General features: G+C 47.5%; 2 protein-coding genes across 3 annotated transcripts; both read right to left on the reverse strand.

Annotated features, from left to right (window-relative positions):
- Nucleotides 1-1297: 1297 nt before the first annotated feature.
- On the reverse strand, nucleotides 1298-4937 carry ALDOC (aldolase, fructose-bisphosphate C). The gene is made up of 9 exons (XM_036837750.1): nucleotides 4805-4937; nucleotides 3614-3735; nucleotides 3316-3527; nucleotides 3148-3202; nucleotides 2893-3053; nucleotides 2688-2771; nucleotides 2270-2444; nucleotides 1930-2129; nucleotides 1298-1800 (listed from the first exon to the last, which is right to left on the reverse strand). The coding sequence occupies exons 2-9, from the start codon at nucleotides 3723-3725 to the stop codon at nucleotides 1705-1707; spliced, it is 1095 nt and encodes a 364-aa protein (XP_036693645.1). The 5' UTR covers nucleotides 3726-3735; nucleotides 4805-4937; the 3' UTR covers nucleotides 1298-1704.
- A 602-nt stretch (nucleotides 4938-5539) lies between these two features.
- Nucleotides 5540-26017, reverse strand: SPAG5 (sperm associated antigen 5). 2 transcript variants are annotated; one of them, XM_036837751.1, is made up of 24 exons: nucleotides 25887-26017; nucleotides 25186-25311; nucleotides 19634-20724; nucleotides 19355-19529; nucleotides 14163-14237; nucleotides 13822-13914; nucleotides 13592-13726; nucleotides 13260-13379; nucleotides 13045-13137; nucleotides 12829-12942; nucleotides 12390-12483; nucleotides 12083-12230; nucleotides 11901-12003; nucleotides 11579-11712; nucleotides 11228-11366; nucleotides 8284-8395; nucleotides 8030-8116; nucleotides 7648-7768; nucleotides 7419-7530; nucleotides 6959-7039; nucleotides 6642-6797; nucleotides 6487-6561; nucleotides 5975-6055; nucleotides 5540-5736 (listed from the first exon to the last, which is right to left on the reverse strand). In XM_036837751.1, exons 1-24 carry the CDS (start codon nucleotides 25935-25937, stop codon nucleotides 5665-5667), a joined length of 3588 nt encoding a protein of 1195 aa, XP_036693646.1. In that variant the 5' UTR covers nucleotides 25938-26017; the 3' UTR covers nucleotides 5540-5664. The 2 variants fall into 2 exon arrangements, with proteins under 2 accessions (XP_036693646.1, XP_036693647.1); XM_036837752.1 differs by having other exon boundaries at nucleotides 5573-5736; nucleotides 13822-13911.
- Between the last annotated feature and the right edge of the window lie 784 nt (nucleotides 26018-26801).

Raw genomic sequence — 26801 nt, forward strand, 5'->3', positions numbered from 1 at the left:
ACTAATAGTACCTTTTTAGGATATTTAGCTCATTTAATATTTTAAAAATTCATTTGAATTCATTTACAACTTGTTCAAGTCTGAATACCTCACTTAAAATTCTTGAAAATTCATGAGCACAGAATTCTGGATGATCCTGATCACTTGGGTTCAAATCCCAGCTTCACCACTTTACCTCAGTGAGCTTGAGAAGTTTATTAACCTCTCTGTGCTTGTTTCCTCATATTAAAATAGGGATAGCAGGGAATTCCCTGGCGGTCCAATGGTTAGGACTCTGCAGGCGGCGTGGGTTCGATTCGGGGACCTAAGATCCCGCATGCCACGTGACGTGGCCAAGAAAAATAAAATTGTTTTAATAAATAAATAAAATAGGGACAGCAATAGTATCTACTTTATGTAGACTTGTTGTAGTAAATGAGTTAACAACTGTAAAGTGATTAGAATGGGGCCTGGCAGGAGACTGCTATGTAAGTTTGAGCTATTTTTATTAATACAAGATCAGGCCACACTGGGCCTACACTCCCATATTGCAATAATTAGCTGGGCGGAGCATTGGTTGTGCACTTCACACAGAGCATGGCCTCCCCAGTTCACACAGAACACACAGCAGGTTCTCTCATCTTTTCATCTGCTCAGATAGACCCAGGTGCTCCACCTACAGCCCCACGTCCAAGCTAAGTGGTCAAAGTTCATTTTGAGACTTCACCAGGTCTGCTCTTGCCCAGACCCTTAAATTGGCTCCCTCTGTGCCCCTATCTATCCCAAATGGGAGTGAGCAATAGCTCTCGGCAACCTCCTAGATACCCTGCTGTGTCAAGCATCGCTGAGCCCTGGCGATTTTCCCTGTTGGGCAACCCAGGTGCTCCTTCTGCAGTGGCTCCCCCTGGTGAAATGTGTCAAGCCTCAGCAGGGCTCAACACAGCTGAGAGGTGAGAGACTCCTCCCATCGCCTCTTATCCCAGTTTGGGGCCATGTGCAAAAGCTGCGTTCAGAAGTAGCTTGAGTCCTGCCTCACTCCATCCTTCTGCACCTGCTGCCAAGTGCCTCTGAAGTGGCAGTTCCCGAAAGACTCACAGCCCTCCATACTGCCACGCTCCAGCCTCGGACATCAACAGCAAGAGCCTGAGCTGAGAATGGTGACTGGGTGTGCCCCTCCCCCTCCCAAACTTAAAGCCCAGTAAAACTCAAAACCCACCCTCTCCACCTCCACAGTCGGAGAGGGCTCAGAGACAGTAGTCAGCAGAGATCAGAAACTGGGAGGTGGGAATTGGATGTGTAAAAAAGACAGACAAAGTAGCATGTTTTGCTACCATTTATTTGCTATGTGGTATGTACCCAAAGCATGAGTCAGCTCTGGTGCCCTACCCTCTGATCCCAGGAGAGAGGGTGGGCAAGGAGAGCCCAAGGAGAAGCAACCCTGTCATGGGGAAATTGTGGGGGCTGGCAGAGGCAGGGGGGAGACCCAGGCATCCTGCTCTGACTTCTAGCAAGTTCTCCTGCCCTCAGTCATGAGGGGCTCCCTATCCTCCCATCCAATGGTCCCAGGTGCAGCAATCGGAGAGGGGAGGGGAGGAGAAAAAAGGAAGATGACTCAGTGCTGGGTGGAGGCATCTCCACTCTTCATGGCTACTTGGCCCTGGCCGTAACTACAGGCAAAATTGGGTGCAGGTGGCCGGGCCAAGGGCTGTGGTATGGAGTGGGTACTCAGTAGGCGTGGTTGGCAACGTAGAGGGATTGTGCTGCCGCTCCACCATCTTCTCCGCTGCCTTCATACTTGCCCTGGGCCGCAAGGCCATTCACCTGCAAAAGGAAGGGGGTAAGTAGGACAACCCAGTCCACAGGTGCTGAACCGTCCCAGACTACAGCCTCTGGGTGCTGACCCTGCCTGGCTACACACCACCTCCCCACCCACCACCTCTAGCTCCCAACCTCGGCCCGCTTGATGAACTCCTCAGTGGCGGCCCCAGCATTATCCCGTTGCCCTCGCCAGGTGTTGAGTGCAGAGGCCTGCAGGGCACGCCCATAGGAGAAGGTGAGGGCCCAGGGCCGGGGAAGGGGGCATTGGTTGATAGCATTGAGGTTGAGAGATGCCTCCTCTTCACTCTGACCCCCAGACAGAAAGGTCACTCCTAGGGTGGAGAAGAGAAGACAAACTGATTGATCGCTCCTTATTTTTCCAGGGTAAGGAACCCCTGGAGGCCACAAGAACGGGGGAAGAACGTGAGGCTAGGTCTTAGGGAAAGGAACAGGTTTGGAAGCACAGTGGTACCTGGGATAGCTGGGGGCACAGTGCGACGCAGGGCAGTGACAGTTGCCATGGCGATCTCCTCTGGGCTATACTTAATGGGACAGGCATGGCCAGGGGTCACCATGTTGGGCTTGAGCAGGGTCCCCTCCAGGTACACGTGATGGTCACTCAGGGCCTTTAACACCGCAGCCAGGACCTGGGGATCAGAGGAGGTTTACTAAAGTTCTGGGCCCCTGCCACTCACTACATTATGTTCCCTGTCTACGGCTGGGTGGGCATGACTGTGAGAGTGGGTACAGGTCAGACTCACAGGTACATTCTGGGATCAAGTAAAAGAGTGCTTGAGGAAGGTGCCTGCATCTGAGCCAGGGACTGTGGGGAACAGGCTCCCTGTCAGGCTTTCTCTGTGGTATACGTCTGTGCCCAGGTGTGGACTCACCTTCTCTGTAACATACTGGCAACGTTTGAGGTCATGGTCTCCATCAGGCAGGATCTCAGGTTCCACAATAGGCACAATCCCATTCTGCAGGTAAGAGCAGAGTAGCTTGGGATGGGCAGTAGGTAAGATGGAAGAAAGCCATGTAACCCTCTCGCCACCAGGCACAGAGCACCCATCTGACCCCCTCTCACACACATAGGCACACCTGCTGGCAGATGCTGGCATAGCGGGCCAGCACGTTGGCATTCTCCAGAATGGCAAGTGCTGAGGGTGTGCGTTCACTGATTTTCAGCACGCAGCGCCACTTGGCGAAGTCGGCGCCATCCTTCTTGTACTGGGCACAGCGTTCCGAGAGCCCATCCAGCCCTGCAGGCATAGTGCCAGCCTCATTACTCTGCTCCTCTTTGCCAGCAGCAACCACCCAACAACCCTGTGGTCCTGAAGCCCACCCCTCCTGTACCTTGAGTGGTGGTTTCTCCATCAGTCCCGGCTAGAGGCACTACACCCTTGTCAACCTGCAGGGGAAACACAGGCACAGAACTGAACCCAGGCAGGATTCCGCTTGCCACCCCTCACACCCACACACCTATTTCCATGCTCAGCCCCCATCCAGGGCCAGTGGCTGCACCTTGATGCCCACGACAATGCCCTTATCCTGGATGGTACGGACGAAGAGGACACCATTATCATCTTTCTGGTAGAGTGTCTCATGGAAGAATATGACACCTCCAATGCACTTCTTCACACGGTCATCGGCACTGAACAGGACCTGACGGTACAACCGGCGGTTCTCCTCTGTGTTCTCCACCCCAATTTGGCTCAGCCGCTTGGCCATGCTGCCTGGGGGCAAACAACGTAGGGTGGTAAGGTCATCCCCAGGGCTCCCTGGACACCTCTTCTCCACCTGACCACAGGCCCCGACCTACCTACAGACTCATCTGCGGCCAGAATGCCTTTGCCTGGGGCCACAATCCGGAGGGCAATGTCAGACAACTCCTTTTTCTGCTCAGCAGAAAGGGCTGGGTACGAGTGGGGCATGGTGACAGTTCTGTGGAATGGAGACAAGGTATCAAAGCTGGACCCCACCCACTACCTCCTCTGCTTCCTCTCCTGTCCATATGGAGAGGAATGGCCTTTTCCTTCCACCCCAACAAGGAGGGGCTGGGAACAGGGCAGCAGCAGTCCTTGGCGTGGGTCCTGGGCATTAAAATGGCACCATCCCTCTGACAGCTAGCAGGCTCAGGGCCTCAGTCCCCACATCTCCTTTTGTCCCTGATGGGCACCCTTCCCAGCCCCAGGGTGGGGGTGGGGAGGTGAGCAGCCCCAAAGCTGCAGGTCTTCTTATGAAACTACTGCCCAAATAAAGATGCCAACCCTTTTTTCACTGAATTTGGCCCCTTCTTCAGGTGGGCGTAAGCCCTGGCCTTTCCAGCTTCCCTCTTCTCATCCTCAGCAGGGCCCTGAGAGAAAATGCACTTACTTCAGAGGCTTCAGAATGAGGCAAAATTACCCATCACCCCTCTTCCCTCAGCTTCTGGAGGAAAAGAGTGGGGGTAGGGAGGAGGAGTGGCACAAAAAACGGCCACAGGCTTCCATAACCTCTTCTCCATTCCGTGAACCTAACTGCCTAGGCAGTCAGGAGAATGGGAGCAGAGGATCAGGGTTGAAAGGAATGAGGAGAGAGCCTGAGAGGAGAGAGAGGGAGAGATGCAGGAGCAGCAGGGAGGAGACTTGTGGGGAGATGATGGTGAGACAGGCTAACTAGTCAGGTGGAAGGACCTAGACCAGGGGGACCATGAAGGGAGGAGAACTGGAGAGGGAACTCAGCCTAGGAGAGGGAGCAGGCTGGTCTGGGTGAGAGAGGCTAACCCCAAGGAAAAATCCAGTAGGCAGAAGATTTGGGATTGGAAAAGCTGCATAAGAGCTTAAGAGGAAGGAGTGGGAGAAGATGAGCAGTGGTGTGGGGTTTCCAGTGGACAAAAAGGACAGAGAATGTAAGGAGAGAGCTGAGAAGGCACATCCAGGGGCCCCCAGGAGCAGGGTAAGGAAGGCAGAAAGAAGAGTCAGGGAGAGGAAGCGGAGATGCTGAGCAACTCCCGCTTCACCCCAGGCCTCACCTGTGCGCGGCGAGTTAGCTGCGGCAGCCGCAGGAGCAGCTCCGGTTCAGGTCCGCAGCAGCTGTGGCTCCAAGCCCGGCTCCTGTAAATGAGGCTGCGGCTACTGCAGAGCTACGTGACTCCCCCGGAGGGCGGGGCCAGCACCACCCCGCCTTGGCCACGCCTTCTCCCAGGACTGGAGTCAGTGGCAAGGCCACGCCCACAGAGGCGGGGCGACGAGGTGGAGTGACTACTCTGCTGGGACCTCCGAGGTGGTTGCGCACTGTCCCCCTCCCACCTCGTGGGCCAGCCACCAAGGCCCCATGGGCAGGAAATGGCCTCGCCTCATTTCTGCCACAATCGCCTTTACCATGTGCAGAACACTGTGATGGCTGTTGGGGACGAAGCCTGGTCTGGTGAAGGAGGGTCACCTAAACAATCACAACAGTTGGGTTAGGTGGGACACAGGCAACAACAGTGTGGGAGTCCAGGGCAGAGAGTAAGGAACTTAGTTTCTCTGTCCTCACCCCCTTATTCACCAGGGCTACAGGCAGTGAGCCAGGGAACAAGCAGTCCAGTGACCAGAGTATTTGGGGAAGAAAAGGTGTCGGGGTGTGGGGGGAGACTGGCTTTGGCTCTAGATGCAGTGGGAGGGGTGTGTGGAGGATGCCCAGGCAAGAGGGCCAAGCTGCCTCTCCCATGACCTCATCCACCCACCTCCTACCCAAGAAATAAGATTCAGTGAGCCTGAAGAAATACATTAAATATACTTTATTTAAATAGCATTAAACAGAGCTGGCTCTAAGCCAATTGGTCCTGGTGTTGGGGTAAGGGAGTACTGCAGGTAAAAAGGGGTGAAACAGAGTCCAGCTTTCAGTTTCTTAGCTCAGAAATTCCAGCAATCCCTGTAGCTCCTTGCAACCCCTCACAACCTCTGGGATGGACAGCAGAGTCTGGCAAGAGATACAGAAAAGGCAGCTCAGGGTCACAGGCCAAAGGCCCAAGGCTCCCAGCCCCAAGAAGCACCCACTGAGTTAGAGGGGGGAAAATGGAAGCCACAGAGAAGGGTGCAATAGTGAGTCAGGCCCAGCTCTCAGCAAAGGCTGGGAACCACAGCTATGCTCATCAGTACCCCCTGGGCCAGGCCTTATACCAAGTGCCTTAGTTGCATCAACTCCCTCCCTCCTTTACCTCATAAATATGCTGAACAATGTCATCTAGTTTCTTTAACTCCTTGTCAGAGCGCCGCAGATTCTCTTCCAGGATGTTTCTCTAAAAAGCAAATAGGATGCATAAGCTCTACGCTTTAAAGAACAACATAGCTGGCTTCCCTGGTGGCGCAGTGGTTGAGAATCTGCCTGCTAATGCAGGCGACACGGGTTCAAGCCCTGGTCTGGGAAGATCCCACATGCCGCAGAGCAACTAGGCCCGTGAGCCACAGCTACTGAGCCTGCGCGTCTGGAGCCTGTGCTCCGCAGCAAGAGAGGCCGCGATAGTGAGAGGCCCGCGCACCGCGATGAAGAGTGGCCCCTGCTTGCCGCAACTAGAGAAAGCCCTCGCACAGAAACGAAGACCCAACACTGCCAAAAATAAATAAATAAATTTAAAAAAAGAACAACATAGCTTGTGGGGAAAGATAAATATGGCAGGGCACTTGCTAGTGGTGACAGGAAATAGCCCTAGAATGACATGGAAATTCTTACATGGCTCTGGAACTTGACCATGAGTTTTGCCTTCTCATTTTTCATCTCCAGGAACATCACCCTCAGCTTGTCCACCTATAGATATGTTCAGATCAGTAGGGGTACAGCCTAGGGTTCCCACCAGTTGCCCAGCTCTTCTGTTAACTCTGAGTCACCTCCTGGGAGAGCCACACTTTCTCCTGGATCCAGTTAGTGGCCATGGGCTGACTGTCGGGGTTCAGCTGGCCTGCCAGGGTCTCTTGGAGCACCTTAGTCTCTGTCTCCGCACGTCGAAGTGAACGGGTGAGCTGGGTCACCTCCTCTCTAAGCCTCTGGGGATGAGAATGGAGAGGTATCTAGTAGCCCTCAAAGGTCCTCTCTATCCTTATCCCATGTGGTGAGCAAGGGTAGACCAGGGGACCCAATTCCCACATTTGGGACCCTGGCTACCAGTGACATAGAAGGCAGAGGCTGGGCATCATGATGAACGTACTATGAGCTCACCACTCTTGTCTATCTGCTCTAGGATCTTCTCGTTCTGCTGCTGTATCACTTCCTGGAGTTCCTTTTCATTCTGTGAGGAAAAGGGAGGTAAGAAGGCAGTGGGAGAGCTGGCTTCTGCAGCCCTTGCCAGGAGATAGGATTTTGTGCCTGACCATGCTCAGCCCAGGTGATACCAATTGATAACACTCCAATTCTTCCTCTAGGGCTATGTCAGGCCAGGCACATTTCCATGTTGAGAGAGTTCTGCTAGAGTTCTAGGTCAGCCTGGAAGATGGGTCAGTCTATAGCTGGTTCCCAAACATGTGAATTGTCTGACCCCAGGAAGGGCAAAACTAGGGCAATGGTTGGAAAATCTCCACCACCCAGATTCCTGGAGAGACAACAGCTCCCAGTGGGCCTTCACAGTTGCCCCAGTTCTTCATCGCTTCACTTCCAGGCCCCTCCTCCACCTTGTAGCGCAAGCACAAGGCCTGGTTCAGCTTCTCTATGTCCGCTTCCTTTGCCTTCTGGGCTTCCTGATGCTGTTCTTCCTGGGCCTGCAGCTGAGCCTGCAGATCACATCTAGGGGAGCGAAGAATTCAGCATTATTCCTGTCCCCACCAGGGGCTGCCCGGGCCCTTGACATAAGGGGCTGCTCACCTGACCTGCCCCCTCTCACCAAGACTGCACACCACTCACATCTTTCGCTGCAGAGTCCTGACAGCCTCTTCTTTAGACTCCTGCAGCAGGGAACACAGGCTCTGAAGCTCCAGAGTCATAGTACTCATTTCTGCCAGGCTATTCTCGATGCCTGGGGTTTCTGAAAGAGAAAGTACTAGATAGAGGTAGAGCCCTTTAGCTCTGGAAGGAAGGAGCATGTAGCTATCACTTCCACAACTCTTATCCATGTTCCCCACCCACAGGATCTGAATGTCCGGAACATTACTTATCCCAAAAGGCAGAAATGAAATGAGCCCAAGTGAAATTGAGGTTTTTAGAGCAAAGCACTTCTCACTGCTTTAGTCTTTATCATCACTACCAGATCTAGAAATAAGGCAGGATCCCTGGAGCCCATCCTAACCTGTAGGCTGATGGGAAACCGTTGATGCTACTCTGGTGAAAGCACTCTTGTCACTTCCAAGCAAGGGCACAGGAGCTGATTCTGGCTCTAAAACAAAATGCAACCATGGTAGAGGGCCCCTCTGGTGACCCAGTCAAGGGTCGGCCATCACGGGAGCCAGGAAGAGACAGGGTCTGTTGGCGGCATCTTCAACAGCTGAAGATATCAGGAGCAGAGTCACAACTTTCCCACCCCTAAATTCCAGGGCCTTTAACCTTCATCTGCCACTGCTGTCAGGGTGCTTCCCAAAAAGGTGCTGTCACTGGGCAGAGGGTGTTCCTGGGAAGGAGCACAGGCTGTGCTTATCAGGAGGGTCTCTGGTTCAGCCTAAGGGCAAAGGAAAAAAAAACGTCAGCTGCTTTTCAGGGATAGTGGGTTCCCTGAACTTCCAGGTATTCACCGGCCATCTCCTCGGGATGCTGTTCTATATGTCACCTCTCTTCTCTATCTTCAACTTCTCCATTAGCTCCTTTCCCTGAACTTAATTCTCTCTCACTAGAACAACAATTTAAAAAAAAACAAAAACCCTTCTTCTTACCTTAAGTATGCTTTTAGCTACTGCCTTTTCTTTTTCCCTTCCATTAAAAAAAAAAAGAAAGAAAAGCCTACATTTCTTGCCTAAAATTCTCACCATGTATGGACTCACTAGCCCACTACACTCAGGCTTCTGCCCCACCATTCCACAAAAATTCTCATTATTTGGTACACCAATGGCATCGGACACCTTTCAGGTCTTATTTTACCTGACCTATGTGATAACCAATGACCATGCTCTTTTAGAAACTTCATTTTCTTCACTTGTGTGACATGACTCTCTCTCCTTCACAGGTAGGACTCATGCCTTTCTGGCTATTTCTTCTCTCTATCCACAGGTCTTTCTTTAACTGTGGGCTCCTTTTGGTTCATCCTTGACCCTCTTTACATTCCCCAGGTGGCCTCATCTCAGGAGCTCCACAAAAACATCTACTTCTACATGGATGACCCTTCAATCTGTCTCACTCAACTGGACCTTCTCCCAATCTCCAGGCCCAAAGGCTCAACTACCTGTGAAAAATCTACCAGACTGCTCCACAGTTCATCTGAAATTTAGTATGTATAAAGCTGAGCTAACCATTTTTCCTGTCCCACCCCACCAAAAATCTATTCCTTCACCTGTATTTAAGATCCTAGAGCAGGGGAGCAGCAAATTACAGCCTGTGGTTCAAATCTGGCCTGCCACCTGTTTTTGTAAATAAAGTTTTATTGGAACACTGCCACATCCATTTCTTTATATACTCTCTATGCCTGCTCTTGAGCTACAAAGGCAGAGTTGAGTAGCTGAGACAAAGACCATGTGGCTTGCAAAGCCGAAAATATTTATCATATTGCACGTAACAGGAAAAGTCTGCCAATCCCAGTTCTAGAGTGTCGCCATCTTTCCAGCAATCTAGAGATCATCATTCACTCTTCCACCGTACTCCTATATCAAACTGGTCACCACGTTGTTACTTTTTTGTTTTAGATTTTTTTGATGTGGACCATTTTTAAAGCCTTTTTTATTGAATTCGTTACAATATTGCTTCTGTTTTATGTTTTGGTTTTTTGGCCGCGAGGCATGTGGGATCTTAGCTCCCCAACCAGGGATCAAACCCGCACCGCCTGCATTAGAAGGCGAAGTCTTAACCACTGGACCGCCAGGGAAGTCCCCGTTCTGTTACTTTTACTTCCTAAATATGTATTGAATTCATCCAATTCATCCCCTCCTCCGTATCCCTTTAGTTCAAGCCTTAAAAAATCTGGCCTCCTGCCTAGCTCTCCAGCCTTTTCTCCTTATCATCCTTGCCCCACATAGCTCCTATAATCCAATCATAAAGAGCTACCTCCCAGTTCCCAAACTCGCCACATTCCACATGAGCAGGGCCTTGGCCTTGTTCACCTGTAGTCCCAGCACCTAACCCAGGTCTTGTCACAAGGTAGACACTACAAAAAGTACCCATAGTGCCTCTATGACTTTCATACTATTCCCTCTGCCTGGTGGGCCTTCCTATATACCCAACCCTGCCCTACAAACTTCTAACCTCAAGACTCTGCCCAAGAGTCACCTGCTCTGAGAAGACATCTTAACTCTCAAAGGTAAAACTGAGGCTCCTTTCTCTGTGGTCATCCAGGCAACCCTCAGTGGCCATCCAGGCAACCCTCTATCACAATCACAAGCCAAGATGACAAGTTTACATCTGTCTGTCTTCCCTGCAAGACTGGATTCCTGTGCTTAGCACACACTGGGGAATGGGGTCAGATCATAAGCAATTCGATTTCAGGATTCTGGCTGTGCCTTTAACTGTTGAATAAGCTAACTAACGCTGCATTCTGAAAAATACCCATTTATTGTTCAGTGTGCACTGTGGGGAAGCCAAAGAAGCAAGGCTAAATTTCTGCTTTCTTTAAATACAGTCTAGTTGAAGAAACCAAACATCCAAGGAAAATTAATACAAGTGCAAAAGGAGAGTAAGTTCATGAGGAATATAGCAGGAGATCACTGAGTCCACTGATGTTTGGGAACATTTCAAAGAAGAAGGTGAACCAGGGAGGATTTTAATAGGAAGGAAAAGGTCTTTCCAGTTTGAAGATAGAAGAGAACGGACGTGGTAACAGCACGCGTCTGGGTGCGAATGGGGATGAGACGTGTGTGTAGTACGTAGGCAGTCTATGGGAGTAAAGGGTTCATAACAGGGAGGTAGGAGACAGAAGAAGAAAAGTTTGAGTGACAGGTTGAAGACATCCTGTAGGCAACTGAAAGTCACTGAAGGTCACAGATATGGAACAAGAGTAGAATTTTAGGAAGACCATTCTATACAATACGGATACAAGTGGAAAAACTTTCAGTAAACTAGGATTAGAGGGGAACTTCCTCAACTGGATAAAGAATATCTACAAAAAGCCTACAGTTAGCATCATACTTAAAGGTGAGAAACTCAAAGCTTTCCCTTTAAGGTCAGGTACGAGGCAAGGATGTCCCCTCTCACCATTCCTTTTCAACACTATAGGGGAAGTTCTAGCTAACCCAGTAAGACAAGAAAAGGAAATAAAAGATATACAGTTCGGGAAGGAAGAAATAAAACCATCTTTATTCGAAGATACTGATACAATTGTAAGGGAAGAGAAGGAAACCCCGGACCCTACCTTCTCCTTTAGTTTTGTCTGCAGGAAGAGGGTCAGGCTACGGAGTTGCTCAGTCAGCACCCTTAGCTCTTGGGAATACTGGCGTGTCTTCTCCAGGTCTTGCTGCTGTTTCTCTGCCATGGTGCTGGCCAGTTTAGCCCTGAAATACGGAAGGAACAGAGAAGATGGCCAAACACCAGGTGACCTTCTCTGAGCACTTCTCCAAATCCCCACACAGAACTGCGTTCAAAGAGGGGAAACAAGAGGCTCTCGAACCCTGTCACAATTCCCTTCTTGGAGACTTTAGCTTCTAGAAGCGGTCCTGGGAGAGATACACACTAACAGGGAAGCACAGAAAGGCAGAGGTCTTACTTCAGGTTCTCCATGGTGTCCTTCAGGTCCTCACACTGCAGGCTGCGCTCCCGGAGGACTTCCAGGGTGGTTTTCAACTGACACTCAACCTGGCCCAGCTCCAGGTGAGCAACCTGATTCTCTTGTTCTGCAAACTGGGGAGACAGGAGCAGGAAGGAAGGCAAGGAGCGAGGAAGGGAGGGGGGAAAATGCATCTAAGTGGGAAATTTTAGAGTCCTGGGAACAGAGGCTTTTTCCAGTCCAGAGTCTCAAACCTCACCTCAATACCATCAGGGAAGAGTCACACTCCTGCAGCTCCCCTGCCCCAAGCCATCTTCCTTACCTCCAGGGTCTCCTTTAGGTCCTGCACCTCCTTGGCCAGGACCGCCTGTTGTTGCTGCAGCTCTGCCTGCATATGTTTTAATGCCATCTCTTCCTTTTGCCATCTGCCAGAGACCTTACGTTAGATCCCATTGGTCCCATATCCTGGATGCCTACTGCCACAATAACCTGAGAGGAACTCACTGAGCAGCCTTCTCCTCACTGCTCTGGGTAAGCTGGCAGAGCAACTGATCCTTCATGGCCAGGTCCTGGGTACAATGGGCATGCTGACTCTGTAGCTCTTTTAGCTGACTCTCCATGCTGGCCAGAATCTGCAGCTGAGCCCGGAGATCTAGACCAAAATTATCCAAATGACACCATGTGGTCCCCAGGCCCAAACGTCCCCACACTTCTGCTCTAAGACAAGTGCCCTAGAGCACTTTCTTGTGCCACTGCCACACCCCAAGCCTCAGCAGGGTACAACTGCTTGCACGCATGCACACACACACACCTGTTGCCAGGCGACTGTTTTCCAACTCCAGTTGTTCTAGTTGGCTTTTGCAGTCCTCTAAATGGGAAGAGACTCGTTCCAGCTCCCTGGAAACCTAGGAGAAAAAGACAGTTTTCCTCCCACAGCTCCTCCTGAATCAAGAGTCCCAAGACTTAGTCCAGTTTCTCTTTCTGGACAGGACAACAAACCACCTTGATCCTGGGCAAAAACACTGCAGCAAATAAGTCTGATCCTCAGGAAAATGTAGAAACAGGAGAAAAGCTGCTGAAGAAGGTGCTGAAGGCCATCTTATAGCAAAGGGACTGGCTGGTCTCCAAACCCACAGATGGAAAGAAGACAGGTCCCAGGGAAGAGGCTAATGACACCACTCATCAGAAAGGCCTTCTGTAGAGAAGAAGGAGGAAACCAGGCCTAAGCAGTCCCCACCCCTGGTTTGTACCTGCTGCTTTTCCTCAATTGCAGCATCACGTTCCTGCAGGGTCTGCCGGCTCTTGGCTGTAAATTTCTCTGTGAGTTGTCGAAACCGGCTCAGCAGAGCTGTCCATGTTACACACTACCAGGGGAAGCAAGCAGGTCAGAAGAGCACCCTTGAGAGAAGACTCCTAACGGGGCTGGCTGTGAGCAAAGGAGCAGTATAATGGCCCCAAATACTCACATCCAGTTGCATGGATATCCAGTCCTGCTGCAAGGCTGAAGTAAGACTTGCTGTCTGCTGAGCCAACCCTTCTTGCTCAGTATGAAGCCCTACCTACATGAGAAGGATTGTCAGTGCAGGGGGCCCTGTCCCTCTGGATACAGAGAAGTAGGGGTACATGACCATCCTCCTAGTGTGTCAGTATGGATCCCAGGAAAGAATATGCCCTCAATTACCAGTTGGGTCTGGGTTTCCTTCAAAAGGCCTCTGAATTCCCCCATGGATGCCAGGTCCTGTTCCAGCTGGCTGATGCGCTGGCTGGCGTGTGCACAGAAAACCTCTAGCACTGTCTCTGCCTGTTTAGAGAAGAGGTTGAGAGGACATTGTGGGCAGAGGAAGGATACAGCACAAAAAGCCATAACTATCCGTCACACCAGTAGTTTAGTTCATTATTCCCCAGTGCAAGCAGTTCTCAGACCACCCATCTGTGTCTCAAGTCAATTTGTGTTCCTGCAGGAACCTTAGGAAGAGACCTCCCACATCCAGGAACAAAAGCCTGACACCTTACCGCATCTTTGCCTCTGAGGGCCATTTCCTCTCTGTGCTTTGCCTCCTCCCTTTCTGCTTTGAGGCTCTGGAGCCTTGCCCTCAATTTCTTCAACACATCAAAACAGCAGGACACCAAGGTTTCTGTACGCCGAGACTATAAGATAAGAATCATATACTGTGTCTGGTCTCTTTATTTGGCTGAATTTCAGTCTCACCAAAGGCCTCTGCCTCCATCTGCATGCTGCTTACCTCCTGACTCAGAGCAGTTTTATCTTCATCTAAGTGCAGCAGAGATAGGTGAAGCAAGGATATCAGCTCTTTAGAGACCAGCACCCATGACTGCTGTAGAGGGAGAGATGGTTAGGCTAGATCAAATAAAGTCATTAAGCAGGAAGTAAGCAGGGACACTGAGGAGGAAGCCACCAACCCCAATTTCACGCTCCCAATAAGGAAGAGATGTTCTTAACAAAAGGAAACCTCCCTTCACTACCATGGCTGAGTACCATCCATCATCTGCTAACTGCTCAGGAGTCGCCATTCTTGATCTTCACAGGAGACCCAGCAATGGTATAAGGTCAATCAGCACTTACCATGACATTCCTGGCCTGCCGCAGAGCCTGTCCAATCTCCTGGCTCTCCTGAAGATGCTGAGGTTTCTTACTCATCTAGTTGGAGAAACAGAGTTGCCCCTTTTGCATAGGCAATATGCACCACCAGCAGCTCATTCCCCCTACCACCGAGATACAGGAGCCTTTCCCATTAAAATCAGGAGCAAGGCTCACAGCTTGATGAAGCCAAGTCAGAAAAAATCCAGAGGTAGGTAAAAAAATTACTTTTTAAAATAACTTTTTTTTCTGATTATGTGTTTACTGTAAAATTTTGGAAATAGGAAAGTGAATAAAATGGAAAAAGAATCATTATCAATTTCACCCCTAGAGCAGTGATTCTCAACCAACAGTATAGCACCCACCCCAAGAGATTTCAATATACCTCCACACCAGATTTCCTTGCTATAGGGATTTGCTGTAACTGATTGAGTATGTTACCTCCCTCAGGTGTCAGGGGGAGAAAAAAGTTGTAGACTACTGATTTAGAAAGAAATAACTATATTTAATAAATTCTAAGATGATTGCCTTTTTACAATTTTTTTTTTATTTTGGCCGCACTGCGTGGCATGTGGGATCTTTGTTCCCTGACCAGGGATCAAACCCGTGCCCCCTGCATTGGAAGCACAGAGTTTTAACCACTGAACCACCAGGGAAGTCCCTGTCTTTACATTTTAACACCACTGACATTGGTATGCATTCAATATTGATAGTATCTTAGATTTGATGAAAGACAGTAATGCTTAAGAAAAACCACAATTGAGATTATAATATATAAATAAATTTGGGGTCCTGCTTTTCTTACTTAATTTTATTATACTAATGTTATTTAGCCCTGAGTTTATATTTAGTCTCCTCATTGAGAGCCTGAGACTAGGATATGTGCTTTAGGGAGACCTATCAAAGTGGAGTATCACTCGTTTTTAACTTCTGCTGACATTTTACCTCACCTCAAAGCCTCTTAGAGGTTATATGAACTCTGAACTCCTTTCTTTTTTTTTTTTTTTCTTCTTTTTATTTATTTATTTATTTTTGTTGATCTCTAGGTATCTCTTTTTTGGCTGGGCCATGGGGCTTGTGGGATCTTTTTTATTTATTTATTTTTGGCTGCGTTTGGTCTTTGTTGCTGTGCGTGGGCTTTCTCTAGTTGCAGCAAGTGGGAGCTACTCTTCGTTGTGGTGCGCAGGCCTCTCATTGCAGTGGCTTCTCTTGTTGTGGAGCACTGGCTCTAGGTGCGTGGGCTTCAGTAGTTGTGGCATACAGGCTCAGTAGTTGTGGCTCACAGGCTCTAGAGCACAGGCTCAGTAGTTGTGGCGCACAGGCTTAGCTGCTCCGCAGCATGTGGGATCTTCCCGGACCAGGGATCGAACCCATGTTCCCTGCATTGGCAGGCGGATTCTTAACCACTGTGCCACCAGGGAAGTCCCTGAATTCCTTTCTTTAAAAACCATGAACATTAAACTTATTTTTCCATGCTATTAAAAACTCTTGGCAGTCCAGTGGTTAGGACTCTACACTTCTACTGCAGGGGGCATGGGTTTGATCCCTGGTGGGGGAACTAAGATCCTGCATGCCGCACTGCACAGCTGGAAAAAAAAAACAAAACTCTTCATAAATATATTTTTAAATAACTGTAGGATATCCCATCTTATGGATGTACCATTATTTTTCATTTTTTAAAAGTTATCATCTTTATGCAGAATTTTTTTTTTCCCCTTAGGATTTATCCCTAGAAGTGGGGTTACTGGGTCAAAAAGTTTGAACTGCTTTGAGCAGTTTAAATTGCCTTCAAAAATGGCTGAACCCGTTTAAAGGCATAATGTTCAAACAAGAGAAAAAAATTTTAAATGTAATATTAAATACAACTGTTTTAAAGCATAAAAAAAAAAAAAGATTGAACCAATTTATGCCCTACTGACGACAGGACAATGCTTACCACTATTATCTATTTTATTCTTTGCTATTTTGTCAGAAGAAAATAGCATCTCATGTTGCAATTTGCATTTCTCTGATTACCAGTAATGGTAACCGTCTCAAATATTTATTTACTACTCATTTTAATTTTCTTAATCTCTAATGGTCTGTTCATTATCTTGGAGCAGACGAAAATCTTAGTGTGCTATGTGGAGTAGATAAGTATGATTTCAAAGGCAGCAGAGCCGTAGAGAAACTTTGAAGTTCTGAGAGAAAAGTGGGGAACCTTCATTACTGCTGCAAGGCAGCCATCGTCTAGGAAAAAGCCTAGTGCTGGAGCAGCAGTGCTGAGTCACGATGCTGCAGCAGTCTGGATATAAGGAGGCAGATTTAGAGTTCATCGCTCCCCTCCCCAGCAAAGCAGACATTGTTCCCGACTGCGTCATGCAGTAAGGCACAGAGTTACCCCTGGAGCCCTGGAACAGGGCACACATACTGCTCAGGGCTGGCCAGTCAGGCAGGTGATGAGATTAGCGTGAATGAGGCAGCCAAGCGGCAAGGACATGGCACTGTGATGGGGAATGGCTGAAGGCACTGTCATTTCCTCTCTTTGGTTCTGCTCCAGTGGTCTCTAAAAGGATTTGGCAAGCTTCAAGGAAAGAGGGTACAAGGCCAACTCAGGGATGGGGAACAAGGTCAAGGACAAGAGGAAAGGATACAAAAATAAGAAAATACAGGAATGATGAGCCTATGGCTTCCAGAATTTTGACAAAAAGTAAAATCATTATTTTGAGGATATTTTCAACCCAAAGGAGGTCTTTGGAGTTTTAGAGACCATCTTTTTTTTTTTTTGGCCGCGCTGCGCGGCTTGTGGGATCTTAGTTCCCCGACCAGGGATTGAACCCCGGCCCTCGGCAGTGAGAGCGCGGAGTCCTAACCACTGGACTGCCAGGGAATTCCCGAGACCATCTCTTCTTAGCAGCAGCCACCTATTACCTCAACAGTCACAACACTGAGGACCTCAATTCCTTCCCTGACACATTCCCTTACTTCCTCGGCCTGTGCTGTCACAGCAGGATTCCTCTTGAACAATGGTCTTTAAACTGTTTTCCTCTCATATCTCCTACAGTAATTTTGAAAGCTGGAGTACTCTTACGTTTAAATTGTTACAAAGGCTGTAATTTCCACCACCTTATAAACATTGACAGTTTGAAATAACACTGTTACATCACTCTTAAATATACCCAATGGTATAAATGTTACATACACCAGAATGATTTTTTTTTTAACGTTTTTACTGGAGTATAATTGCTTTACAATGGTGTATTTGTTTCTGCTTTATAAACCATGATTTAATACCTATTTGATAACTTTAGAAAATACACAAAGGGGACTTCCCTGGCGGCGCAGCGGTTAAGAATCCACCTGCCAATGCAGGAGACACGGGTTCGAGCCCTGGTCCGGGAAGATCCCACATGCCGCAGAGCAACTAAGCCCACGTGCCACAGCTACTGAGCCTGTGCTCTAGAGCTCGCGAACCACAACTACTGAGCCCACGTGCCACAACTACTGAAGCCCGCACGCCTAGAGCCCGTGCTCCACAACTAGAGAAGCACACCGCAACGAAGAGTAGCCCCCGCTCACCGGAACTAGAGAAAGCCCGTGCACAGCAACGAAGACCCAACGCAGCCAAAAATAAATTAATTAATTTTTTTAAAAAATGACGTTCTTCTTTAACAGAAATTTTGTATCATCCCTTTTTCTCCTTGAACCTCTATTTTTACTCCTCTCAGAATTTTATCCTAATAAAACATACTTTTACACTTTAAACTCTGATATTAGTATCTCTGCAACGACAACAAAAGTTCATCTAAATTTAAATAAATTTTTAAAAATTTTTAATTCCTCTGACCATAAGATTTTAAATTTATTTATTTATTTATTTATTTATTTATTTATTTATTTTTGGTTGCATTGGGTCTTTGTTGCTGTGCGCGGGCTTTCTCTAGTTGTGGCAAACGGGAGCTACTCTTCGTCGCGGTGCACAGGCTCCTCATTGCAGTGGCTTCTCTTGTTGCGGAGCACGGGCTCTAGGCGTGTGGGTTTCAGTAGTTGTGGCACACAGGCTCAGTAATTGTGGCTCGTGGGCTCTAGAGCGCAGACTCAGTAGTTGTGACACACGGGCTTAGTTGCTCCGCAGCATGTGGGATCTTTCCAGACCAGGGATCGAACCCGTGTCCCCTGCATTGGCAGGCGGATTCTTAACCACTGCGCCACCAGGGAAGTCCCACGTAAGATTTTAAGTGAGAAAACTCTCTTTTGGATGGAGAAATATTTTCATCAGTTGTATACTAATCACTGTAATAATATAATTTTTAATTAAAATCATAAACATATCCAGTAAAATTTTACTGCAGCTCCATCTACTAATGAAATAGATGGAGCATCCCTCCCCTTATTAGTTCATGTGTCTGTGATTACTATAATTCCTACAATAAGACATAGTTCAGCAAGAATTCTATGCCTATTTTCCATTCTTACAGATACAAGATTTATGTGAGGGAATTCCATGGCGGTCGTGTGGTTAGGACTCCGCGCTCTCACTGCCAAAGGCCTGGGTTCGATCCCTGGTCGGGGAAATGAAATCCCACAAGCCATGTGGTGCGGCCAAAATAAAAAGATTTCTGTGAGAAAATTTCTTCACATAAATAATGGGAATAAGCAGGAATGAAAGAAGGGAAGAAGGGCATGTCACCCAATTCTAGGAGCTCCTTTGGAGATACATGCCGAAAATCTCACAGTGAACTTCCATCCACTGACATAACTGAAGTCTTCCTTCAAATTTGTTGAAAGCACACAAAAATGACATGTTACATAATCATTGCAGTCAACTGCCTTCTCAGCACGTACACAAATATTTTCTATTGTCCTTTGAATGCTGCCTCTTGACAATGTAAGATTCAGGACAGGTAGTAAATATGCTCTTCTTTATAGTAAAGTTAGTAAATTGGGCAAGGGCAATTGAGAATGGGGAAGTAGGAAAGAAAACAAATTAGTAAAGAGTGCATTTGGAAGATGAAGATCTAGAAACCGATTCCTTTAAAACTTTCCTTGCTTGCATTCCCTTGGAAGGTCTTGATGTACCCCAGGGGTAGAGTGAGTACCAACAGCTCTAAGGGATTTTCCAGATTCTCAGCTTTTATACATATTCTAAGGAAGAGGGCCCACTGGGGTCCTCCACACTTGGGGAAGAACCTTCTTACCCCACTAGAAGAGGTGTCAGTCTGTGTGCTGCTGTCCTGAACTTCTGGGTGAGGGCCAGTCAGCTGGCTCTTCCAGTCCTGCAGCTGGCGGGAGAGAACCTCCAGAATGACAAGAGAGTTCAGCAGGTTATCTTCCAGGTCATGTCGAGATAAGGCAGTGAGATCTGGAGGACGGCTGCAGTAGGAAGAGAAGAACATGAGAAGAAGAGAGGGAAAGGGATGGGAGTGGCAGATCCAGGTGAATGAGGTCCAGGAGCACAAAGATACAGGGATACTTACCCCCATAGAAGGTGCTCTGTCTCAGAAGTACTGTCCTTGGTGCCCACCAGGCCTGTTTGGGATGTGTTTGTACTCCTTTCCTGCTGTGCTGGGGGAGTAAACCAAGTCCCCACCGAGCAAGTAGAGAAAGGGGTAGTGCCAATCGCAGCATCCCGAAACACAGAGGGAAGAGATAAGCTCTGGCGGAGATTTTCCAGCATGACAGAGGTATTTACACCTTTTTCCAGCCAGGCCAGAGGAGACATCCAAGGCCCCATATCAGAGACGGGAATGCTACCAGCATGTTCTACTGCTGGCCCTGGAGCTGCCTGGGATTCCATTTCTCCTGGATTTGGGGTCAGGCCTGTGGATGGAATATCAACCATATTTGAGACAAGTGCTTGATCTCCCAGTTCGGCCTCCTCAGGGAATGTGGGAAAGCTCATTTCTCTCTCCTCTATAGTTCTGTGCTCTAAAATTTCCTCCCCTGGGTCCACAAGACTGACAGGGAAATCTGCTGCTAAGACAGTTGAAGGGGAAAGCCAGAGCAGGGAGGAAGGCAACAAGGCATTACTTTCAGAAGGGACTAAGTCCTCAGGCACAGCCTCAGTCCTACTGTCCTTCAGGCTTTCCTTGGAGCAGTGTAGCTGTTGCTCAGAACAGGGATTTTGTGGGTACTCCAACAGATGGGATGGAGGATCCTGAAATGTAGGTTTCTCAGGCATAGCAGGAACAATTTCTGAAAAGTTGTCTTCCATGCAGGGGGCCACTCCCTTTCTCAGCAGATCTCCTGGCCTCAAAGGCTCATCTAGAGAGAAGCTGTTTGTCTCTGCCATGGTATCTAGATGGACCTCGAGTGTAATGTTTTGCTGCTGCCCCCCTGGAGAAGGTACAAGGACCATGGTTTTAACCACATTGTCGCCCAGTGGGTCTACTGCTTCCTCAGATGTTTTGGGAGTAGAATTGGTTTGGGGAATCAGATTTAGGGGCTGCTCATCTGATTCATGTTGACAAGCTTCTAGACATGTTGAGGGATGGCTGAACTGTTCTGAAGGGGCGTCTGTCTTCTTAGCATTGACAAAATCCAGTGGAGATGAGTTGTTGCTGCCTTCCTGCCAAAGGAAACAAAAGTAGTTGACTAATACAGTCAGTTCTGGTTCCCAATATACAGTTATGGGTGCAGGATACTGTCTGAACTCAAAAAAGGAAAGAGTTCTCATTACCTTTACTTAGGTAAGAACTTGGCTAAGCCTTGCTACTTACTACAGAGACCCAGTAGAAAAGCTGGGAAGCCATTCTGGGTCCTTCCAAGTGAACCAGGTTACAGTATAAACAAGTCTAAGATAATCTATCCATGTCACGGGAAGATGGTGGCTTGAAAGTGACCCCACTCTTCTCCAATACTAACTCCAACCCACTTCTAGGGTAGGAGGGACCCCTGGCTCAAGTTCTACAGTTGGTATAAGATTTTCTTCCTTTTGGAACAGATGAGAAATTGGGGACTAGAGTGAGAGAGCACTTGGCCCACAGAGATCTACGTACCGTAGGAAGAAAGGGCAACATCAACCTGTGCCAGTGACCTAGTCTCCTTGACCGCAAGAACTGAGGGTATCCTGAACACATGGGTTGAGGCCATTCAATCCTTGGGATTTGAAGAGCTCTAGCCTTTGTAGCAGAGGAGAATGAAGAGCAGAAAGACTCTTCCTGGTGCCCTGAAAAGGGAGTGACAACCTCCCAATTGCTGGTTCATAGGGACAGAGACCACTGCACTTTCTACCACTTGCAGGGCTGCTGGTCCTGAGACTCAATGAACAAAAAAAGGAAAATATGAATGTACTTATGTGGATCCAGTAGCCAGAGAAAGGACAAACCCTAAGATAGTTAGGAAAGGTAGGCCCTACCAAAACACAGCTGACGGAAGAAACAGATAACAATTTGCACCAAAAAATATATGCATACATAAGAAGATCTGAGTACAACTCACACACACAAAGACTTTCTGGAAATAATAAATATTACTTTTAAACCAAAAATTTTAGTAATATGCATTGAAAGAGGATGATCAGAGTTAAGACAAGAATACTGGCCTGGACAATCAAGTGGAAGACATATCTTAAAGACAAAAATACAAAGAAATGTAAATCTGAGGGAAAAGCTAAGAGAACTGGAAAATAAATCCAGCAAACCTAACATGTGAATAAAAGAAGTTCAAGGAGAAAAGAGAACACATACAGGTGGGGCACTGATTAACAAGTATTAGAAGAAAATTCCTCTAAGGTAAAGAAAGATCTGAGTTTGCATATTAAAATGGCTCACCAAGTTCCAAGCAGGGCTGACAAAAAATGATAAACTTTCTGAACTACCAGAACAACAAAACTATTTTAGAAGCTTTAGATTATAAAGACCAATTATTTACAAAAAAAAAAGAATTAGACTTACATGAAATTTCTCATTTACAGCAGTGGATGAAACTTTAAAACATAAAGTTGAGCTAAAACTTCTGATATTCTAGCAATGTCCTTGGGTATTGGTTACAACGATGTGTGCTTTATACAAGTTTGTTAGGCTCAATGTTTTATGTACTTTCATGTATTTTATTTCAAATTTTCAAGTTTTCTTTCAAAGTGCTAAAGGAGGGACTTCCCTGGTGGCACAGTGGTTAAGAATCTGTCTGCCAATGCAAGGGACATGGGTTCGATCCCTGAGCCAGGAAGATCCCACGTGCCGCAGAGCAACTAAGCCCGTGTGCCACAACTACTGAGCCTGCGCACCACAACTACTGAAGCCCGTGTGCCTAGAGCCCACGCTCCACAACAAGAGAAGCCACCACAATGAGAAGTCCGCGCACCACAACCAAGAGTAGCCCCCGCTCATCGCAACTAGAGAAAGCCGGCACGCAGCAACGAAAACCCAACGCAGCCAAAGATAAAAAATAAATAAATTTATAAAAAACCAAAACAAAACAAAAACAAAGTGCTAAAGGAAAAGTAGAAAATAAAGGGGATGGCAAAGAGATACCAGGCAAAAACAAACAAAGAGAGCAGAGGCAGCAGTTTTAGTATCAGACAAGGTAGAATGTAAAGTTATGGCACTATTACGATAAAAGACAAAATTAAAGATATATGATATAAAAAACTATAAATTAGTCGGCACTACATAGCCCAGAAGCTAAATATATAAACCAAAGTCTTTCATAAATGTAAAAATGACCTTAAAGTTTTTGCTGTGTTTATCAAGTTCCTATTTATTCCTTTTAAAAATCACTTAAGGAGAAGATATTTGCAAATCATGTATCTGATAAGGGGTTAATATCCAGAACAGATAAAGAATTCCTACAACTCAACAACAACAACAACAAAAATAATTAAATTTAAAAATGGGCAAAGGGACTTCCTTGGTGGCACGGTGGTTAAGAATCTGCCTGCCAGTGCAGGGGACATGGTTCGAGCCCTGGTCCGGGAAGATCCCACGTGCTGCAGAGCAACTAAGCCCGTGCGCCACAACTATTGAGCCTGCACTCTAGAGCCCACGAGCCACAACTACTGAAGCCCGCGCGCCTAGAGCCTGTGCTCCACAACTATTGAGCCTGCACTCTAGAGCCCACGAGCCACAACTACTGAAGCCCGCGCACCTAGAGCCTGTGCTCCACAACAAGAGAAGCCACCACAATGAGAAGCCTGCACACCGCAACAAAGAGTAGCCCCCGCCCGCCGCAACTAGAGAAAGCCCACACGCAACAAAGAAGACCCAACGCAGCCAAAATAAATAAATTAATTAATTAATTTAAAAAAAAAAAAAAACCTCCCAGAAAACAAAAGTCCAGGACCAGATCATTTCACAGGTTGAATTTACCAAAATTCAAAGAAGATTTAATACCCATTTGTCTCAAGCTCTTCCAAAAAATTAAATAAAGAGAAGGAAACACTTCCTAACTCATTTTACAAGGCCAAAATTATGTTGATACCAAAATCAGACAAGGACAACACAAAACTCAACAGATCTGGCAGACTAAAAAAAGTGCAAGGACAGAATAATTAACTATCTGCTGATGGATATAATAGAATGTGACATCCTTTGAATAGTAAATATGCTTTTTTTCATATGTTCATGGAACACTCAGAAAAATTCATTCTATACTTGGCTACAAAGACAACAGATTACAGTCTGATCATAATGCAAGAAAAAAAATTTAAAAGGTGACACAAAATGGTTTTTAAGCACTTGGAAATTAAGAATGCCTCCTAGATAACCCCTGGATTAAAGGTAAAAATCAAAAGAAAATTACAAACTAGCTAAAAAGCATGACAAAGGATGACTATTTATAATATACACTTAGAAAATGATGAAAAAGAAATTAAGAACCCCTCCTAGATAACCTCTGGATTAAAGGTAAAAATCAAAAGAAAATTACAAACTAGCTAAAAAGCATGACAAAGGATGAGTATTTATAATATACGCTTAGAAAATGATGAAAGAGTTAACAACCCAATAGAAAAATGAGCAAATAATATAAATAAGCATTTCATAAAAGAGCAAACCCAAATAACCAACTCACATGTAAGAGATACACTCACTAGTAGTCAGGAAAATGCAAATTAAAGTAACAATAAGATACCACATCAGACTGGCTAAAATTTTAAAGATCTCTAACAACTACTACAAGAGGTGATGTGGGGAAATGGATATCGTCATACAATGCTGGAGAGAATATGAATTGTAATAGCTATTTTAGATAGCAATCTGACAAAATTTAAAATTAAAAATATCTTTCCTTCAAACCAATAATCCTACTCCTGAAAATGTATCTCATCAAAATAAAGGTATCAGTACAAAGATATTTACATTAGCATTGTTTGCAGAAGCAAAAAAAGTGGAAAGATAAATGACCATTTATGACTAAATTATGATTCATGCATACCACAGTATCTTATGAATTAGCTCTACACTAGTTGACATGGAGGGATTTAAACCACATTGTTAAATGAGAAAAGCAACGGGCAGAGAAATGTATACAGTCAATCCTCATTATTTGAACTGTATACAGTCAATCCTCATTATTTGAACTGAGACATAGCTATGTCTCTCAAGACCTTTCACAAAAGTACAACTCAGTGTGGGCAGTTCTACAAGGAGCTAGTTTCAACTCCGGTGGTCCAGGAACCCTGTCTGGAAGTGGTGTAACTTGATCCCAGGGGAGTTTTGACTACCTCTGGGAATGGATGGACATTGCCTCATTCTTGCAGCTGACTGACATCTCCGTAAGTGAGTCCCTATTAAGAGGGAGACCACTAACCAAAGTGATAGTATTTCTGAGACGTTTGGTAAAGACAGAATGGGGGAGGAGGTGATGAAAAAAACTAACAGCTAAATAGAGGTGCGGGTTCTCAGTGGACTTCCTTTAGCGACCCTAGGGTACCTCTCTGTTGGCCTGAATAGCTGTAAATGGATGTCACCGAAGAAGGAAACTTCATTATCGTTATTAATTACGTTCCAGCCCTGGCCCTCTCTCTATTCCTCTGAGCTCTCGGCCTTGGCAAAGAGCCCAGTCGAGAGGCTGGCCAGGCGAATCTCACCTGCAGCCCTAGCTTGCACAGTGATGGGGTGGACGAGTAGGCTATCGGGGGCCCTGTTCCCGAGTTGGTGAGGGCACCAGGTTGCAGGATAAGTTCTCGGAGAGGCGTTCTCATAGCTGCTTTTCCCTAAAACAGAAGAGAGAATGTGAGAAAGCCTGGGCTCTGCCAGCCTGCCCGAAGAAGCTCCCCTCCCTCCCTAAGAAGCTCACGAGCAATAACAAGAGTAGGCTCCAGGGCTTCCCTGGTGGCGCAGTGGTTGAGAATCTGCCTGCCAATGCAGGGAACACGGGTTCGAGCCCTGGTCTGGGAAGATCCCACATGCCGCGGAGCAACGAGGCCCGTGAGCCACAACTACTGAGCCTGCGCGTCTGGAGCCTGTGCTCCGCAACAAGAGAGGCCGCGACAGTGAGAGGCCCGCGCACCGTGATGAAGGAGTGGCCCCCACTTGCCGCAACTAGAGAAAGCCCTCGCACAGAAACGAAGACCCAACACAGCCAAAAATAAATAAATCAGTAAATAAAATTAAAAAAAAAAAAAAAAAGAGTAGGCTCCAACCCCAGTCCTCTGAACATCAGGACTAGCATTAGACTCCACATGCACCCGTCCCCAGGCTCGACCCAGCTTTCCACGACGCCCGGCAGCCAGCGACCCCGACCCGAAACCCCGGCCCATCTCTCCCTCCATGAGGCACTCTCGCTCACCGGTTGGGGCGAAGGCGACACGCTAAGGTTCAGTTTTTTCACCCGCCACATCTTCAACACAACACAGGGTGATCACCTCCTAGGCGCAAGAAGCGACGCCATGCTCACCCGCCGTCTTTATTTGAACCTGCTCCGCGCTTCCCGATTGGCTGCGAAGTCTCAGTGCGTCAGGTGGGCGCGTCCGCTCCGGGCTCGAGCCCGGCGGGCGGGGGCGGGGCCTGTATTGGACCCGCCCCGCCCGGCGCCCTGTGCGCGCGCGCTCTGCGAGCCGACCCCCGACCCCCGGCGCCGGCGGTAGCCTGGACGCGCTCCAGGCCGAAGGCCAGCCTTTCGGCCTCACTTCTGAGAGGGTGACTGGGAAGTTGGACAGTCGAGGAGTCCATCCCTCCTGCTTCGAGTAGGCCAGTCTCACACCCTGTCGGAAAAGCTGTCCCCGTGGCCTGGCCTTAGGAAGTTTCTCCTCAGGTTTCCCTCAGCTACCTCAGCTTTAACCGGCAGGAGCCGGTCGGGGGTCTAGAAGGGAAGGTGAGTGGAGCGTTTTTTACGTAGGCTGCTCGGTCCGCGCATAGGTCCTGCGTCCGTGATGGCCTGAGACGTGGTTCTCAGCCTGCGCTGTCATTTAGCCTCTTAAGAATTTCTGGTGTTTTCTTGGGACTTAACTCAGGGTTCGCAACAAGTTTACTGGACCAATAATAGCTCACAAGTATTGAACATTTATTAGGCACCTGGCACTCTTCCAAATGCCTTTTATATCTTAACTCCTTTAATCCCCAAAAGGGCATATGAAGTAGGCACCGTAAATATCCCCGTTTTACAGACGTAGGAACCGAGTCACAGATAATGTCTTTTGCCTAATGCCCCACAGGTAGTAAATGGCAGAGTCAAGATTGCCACCCACACTACCGACTACTGCAT

This window comes from Balaenoptera musculus, chromosome 20 (genome assembly GCF_009873245.2).
Source record: "Balaenoptera musculus isolate JJ_BM4_2016_0621 chromosome 20, mBalMus1.pri.v3, whole genome shotgun sequence".
Lineage (NCBI taxonomy): Eukaryota > Metazoa > Chordata > Mammalia > Artiodactyla > Balaenopteridae > Balaenoptera > Balaenoptera musculus.

Coding starts and splice junctions, on each gene's coding strand:
- ALDOC (XM_036837750.1), bottom strand. CDS start 3,725: ATGCCCCACTCGTACCCAGCCCTTTCTGCTGAGCAGAAAAAGGAGTTG. Junction 3,203..3,315: donor GCATTGTCGTGGGCATCAAG/GTGCAGCCACTG, acceptor TTTCCCCTGCAG/GTTGACAAGGGTGTAGTGCC. Junction 3,054..3,147: donor TGGAGAAACCACCACTCAAG/GTACAGGAGGGG, acceptor CTATGCCTGCAG/GGCTGGATGGGCTCTCGGAA.
- SPAG5 (XM_036837751.1), bottom strand. CDS start 25,937: ATGTGGCGGGTGAAAAAACTGAACCTTAGCGTGTCGCCTTCGCCCCAA. Junction 12,004..12,082: donor AGTGAGGAGAAGGCTGCTCA/GTGAGTTCCTCT, acceptor GGTCTCTGGCAG/ATGGCAAAAGGAAGAGATGG. Junction 7,040..7,418: donor CCTTGTGCTTGCGCTACAAG/GTGGAGGAGGGG, acceptor TTTTCCTCACAG/AATGAAAAGGAACTCCAGGA.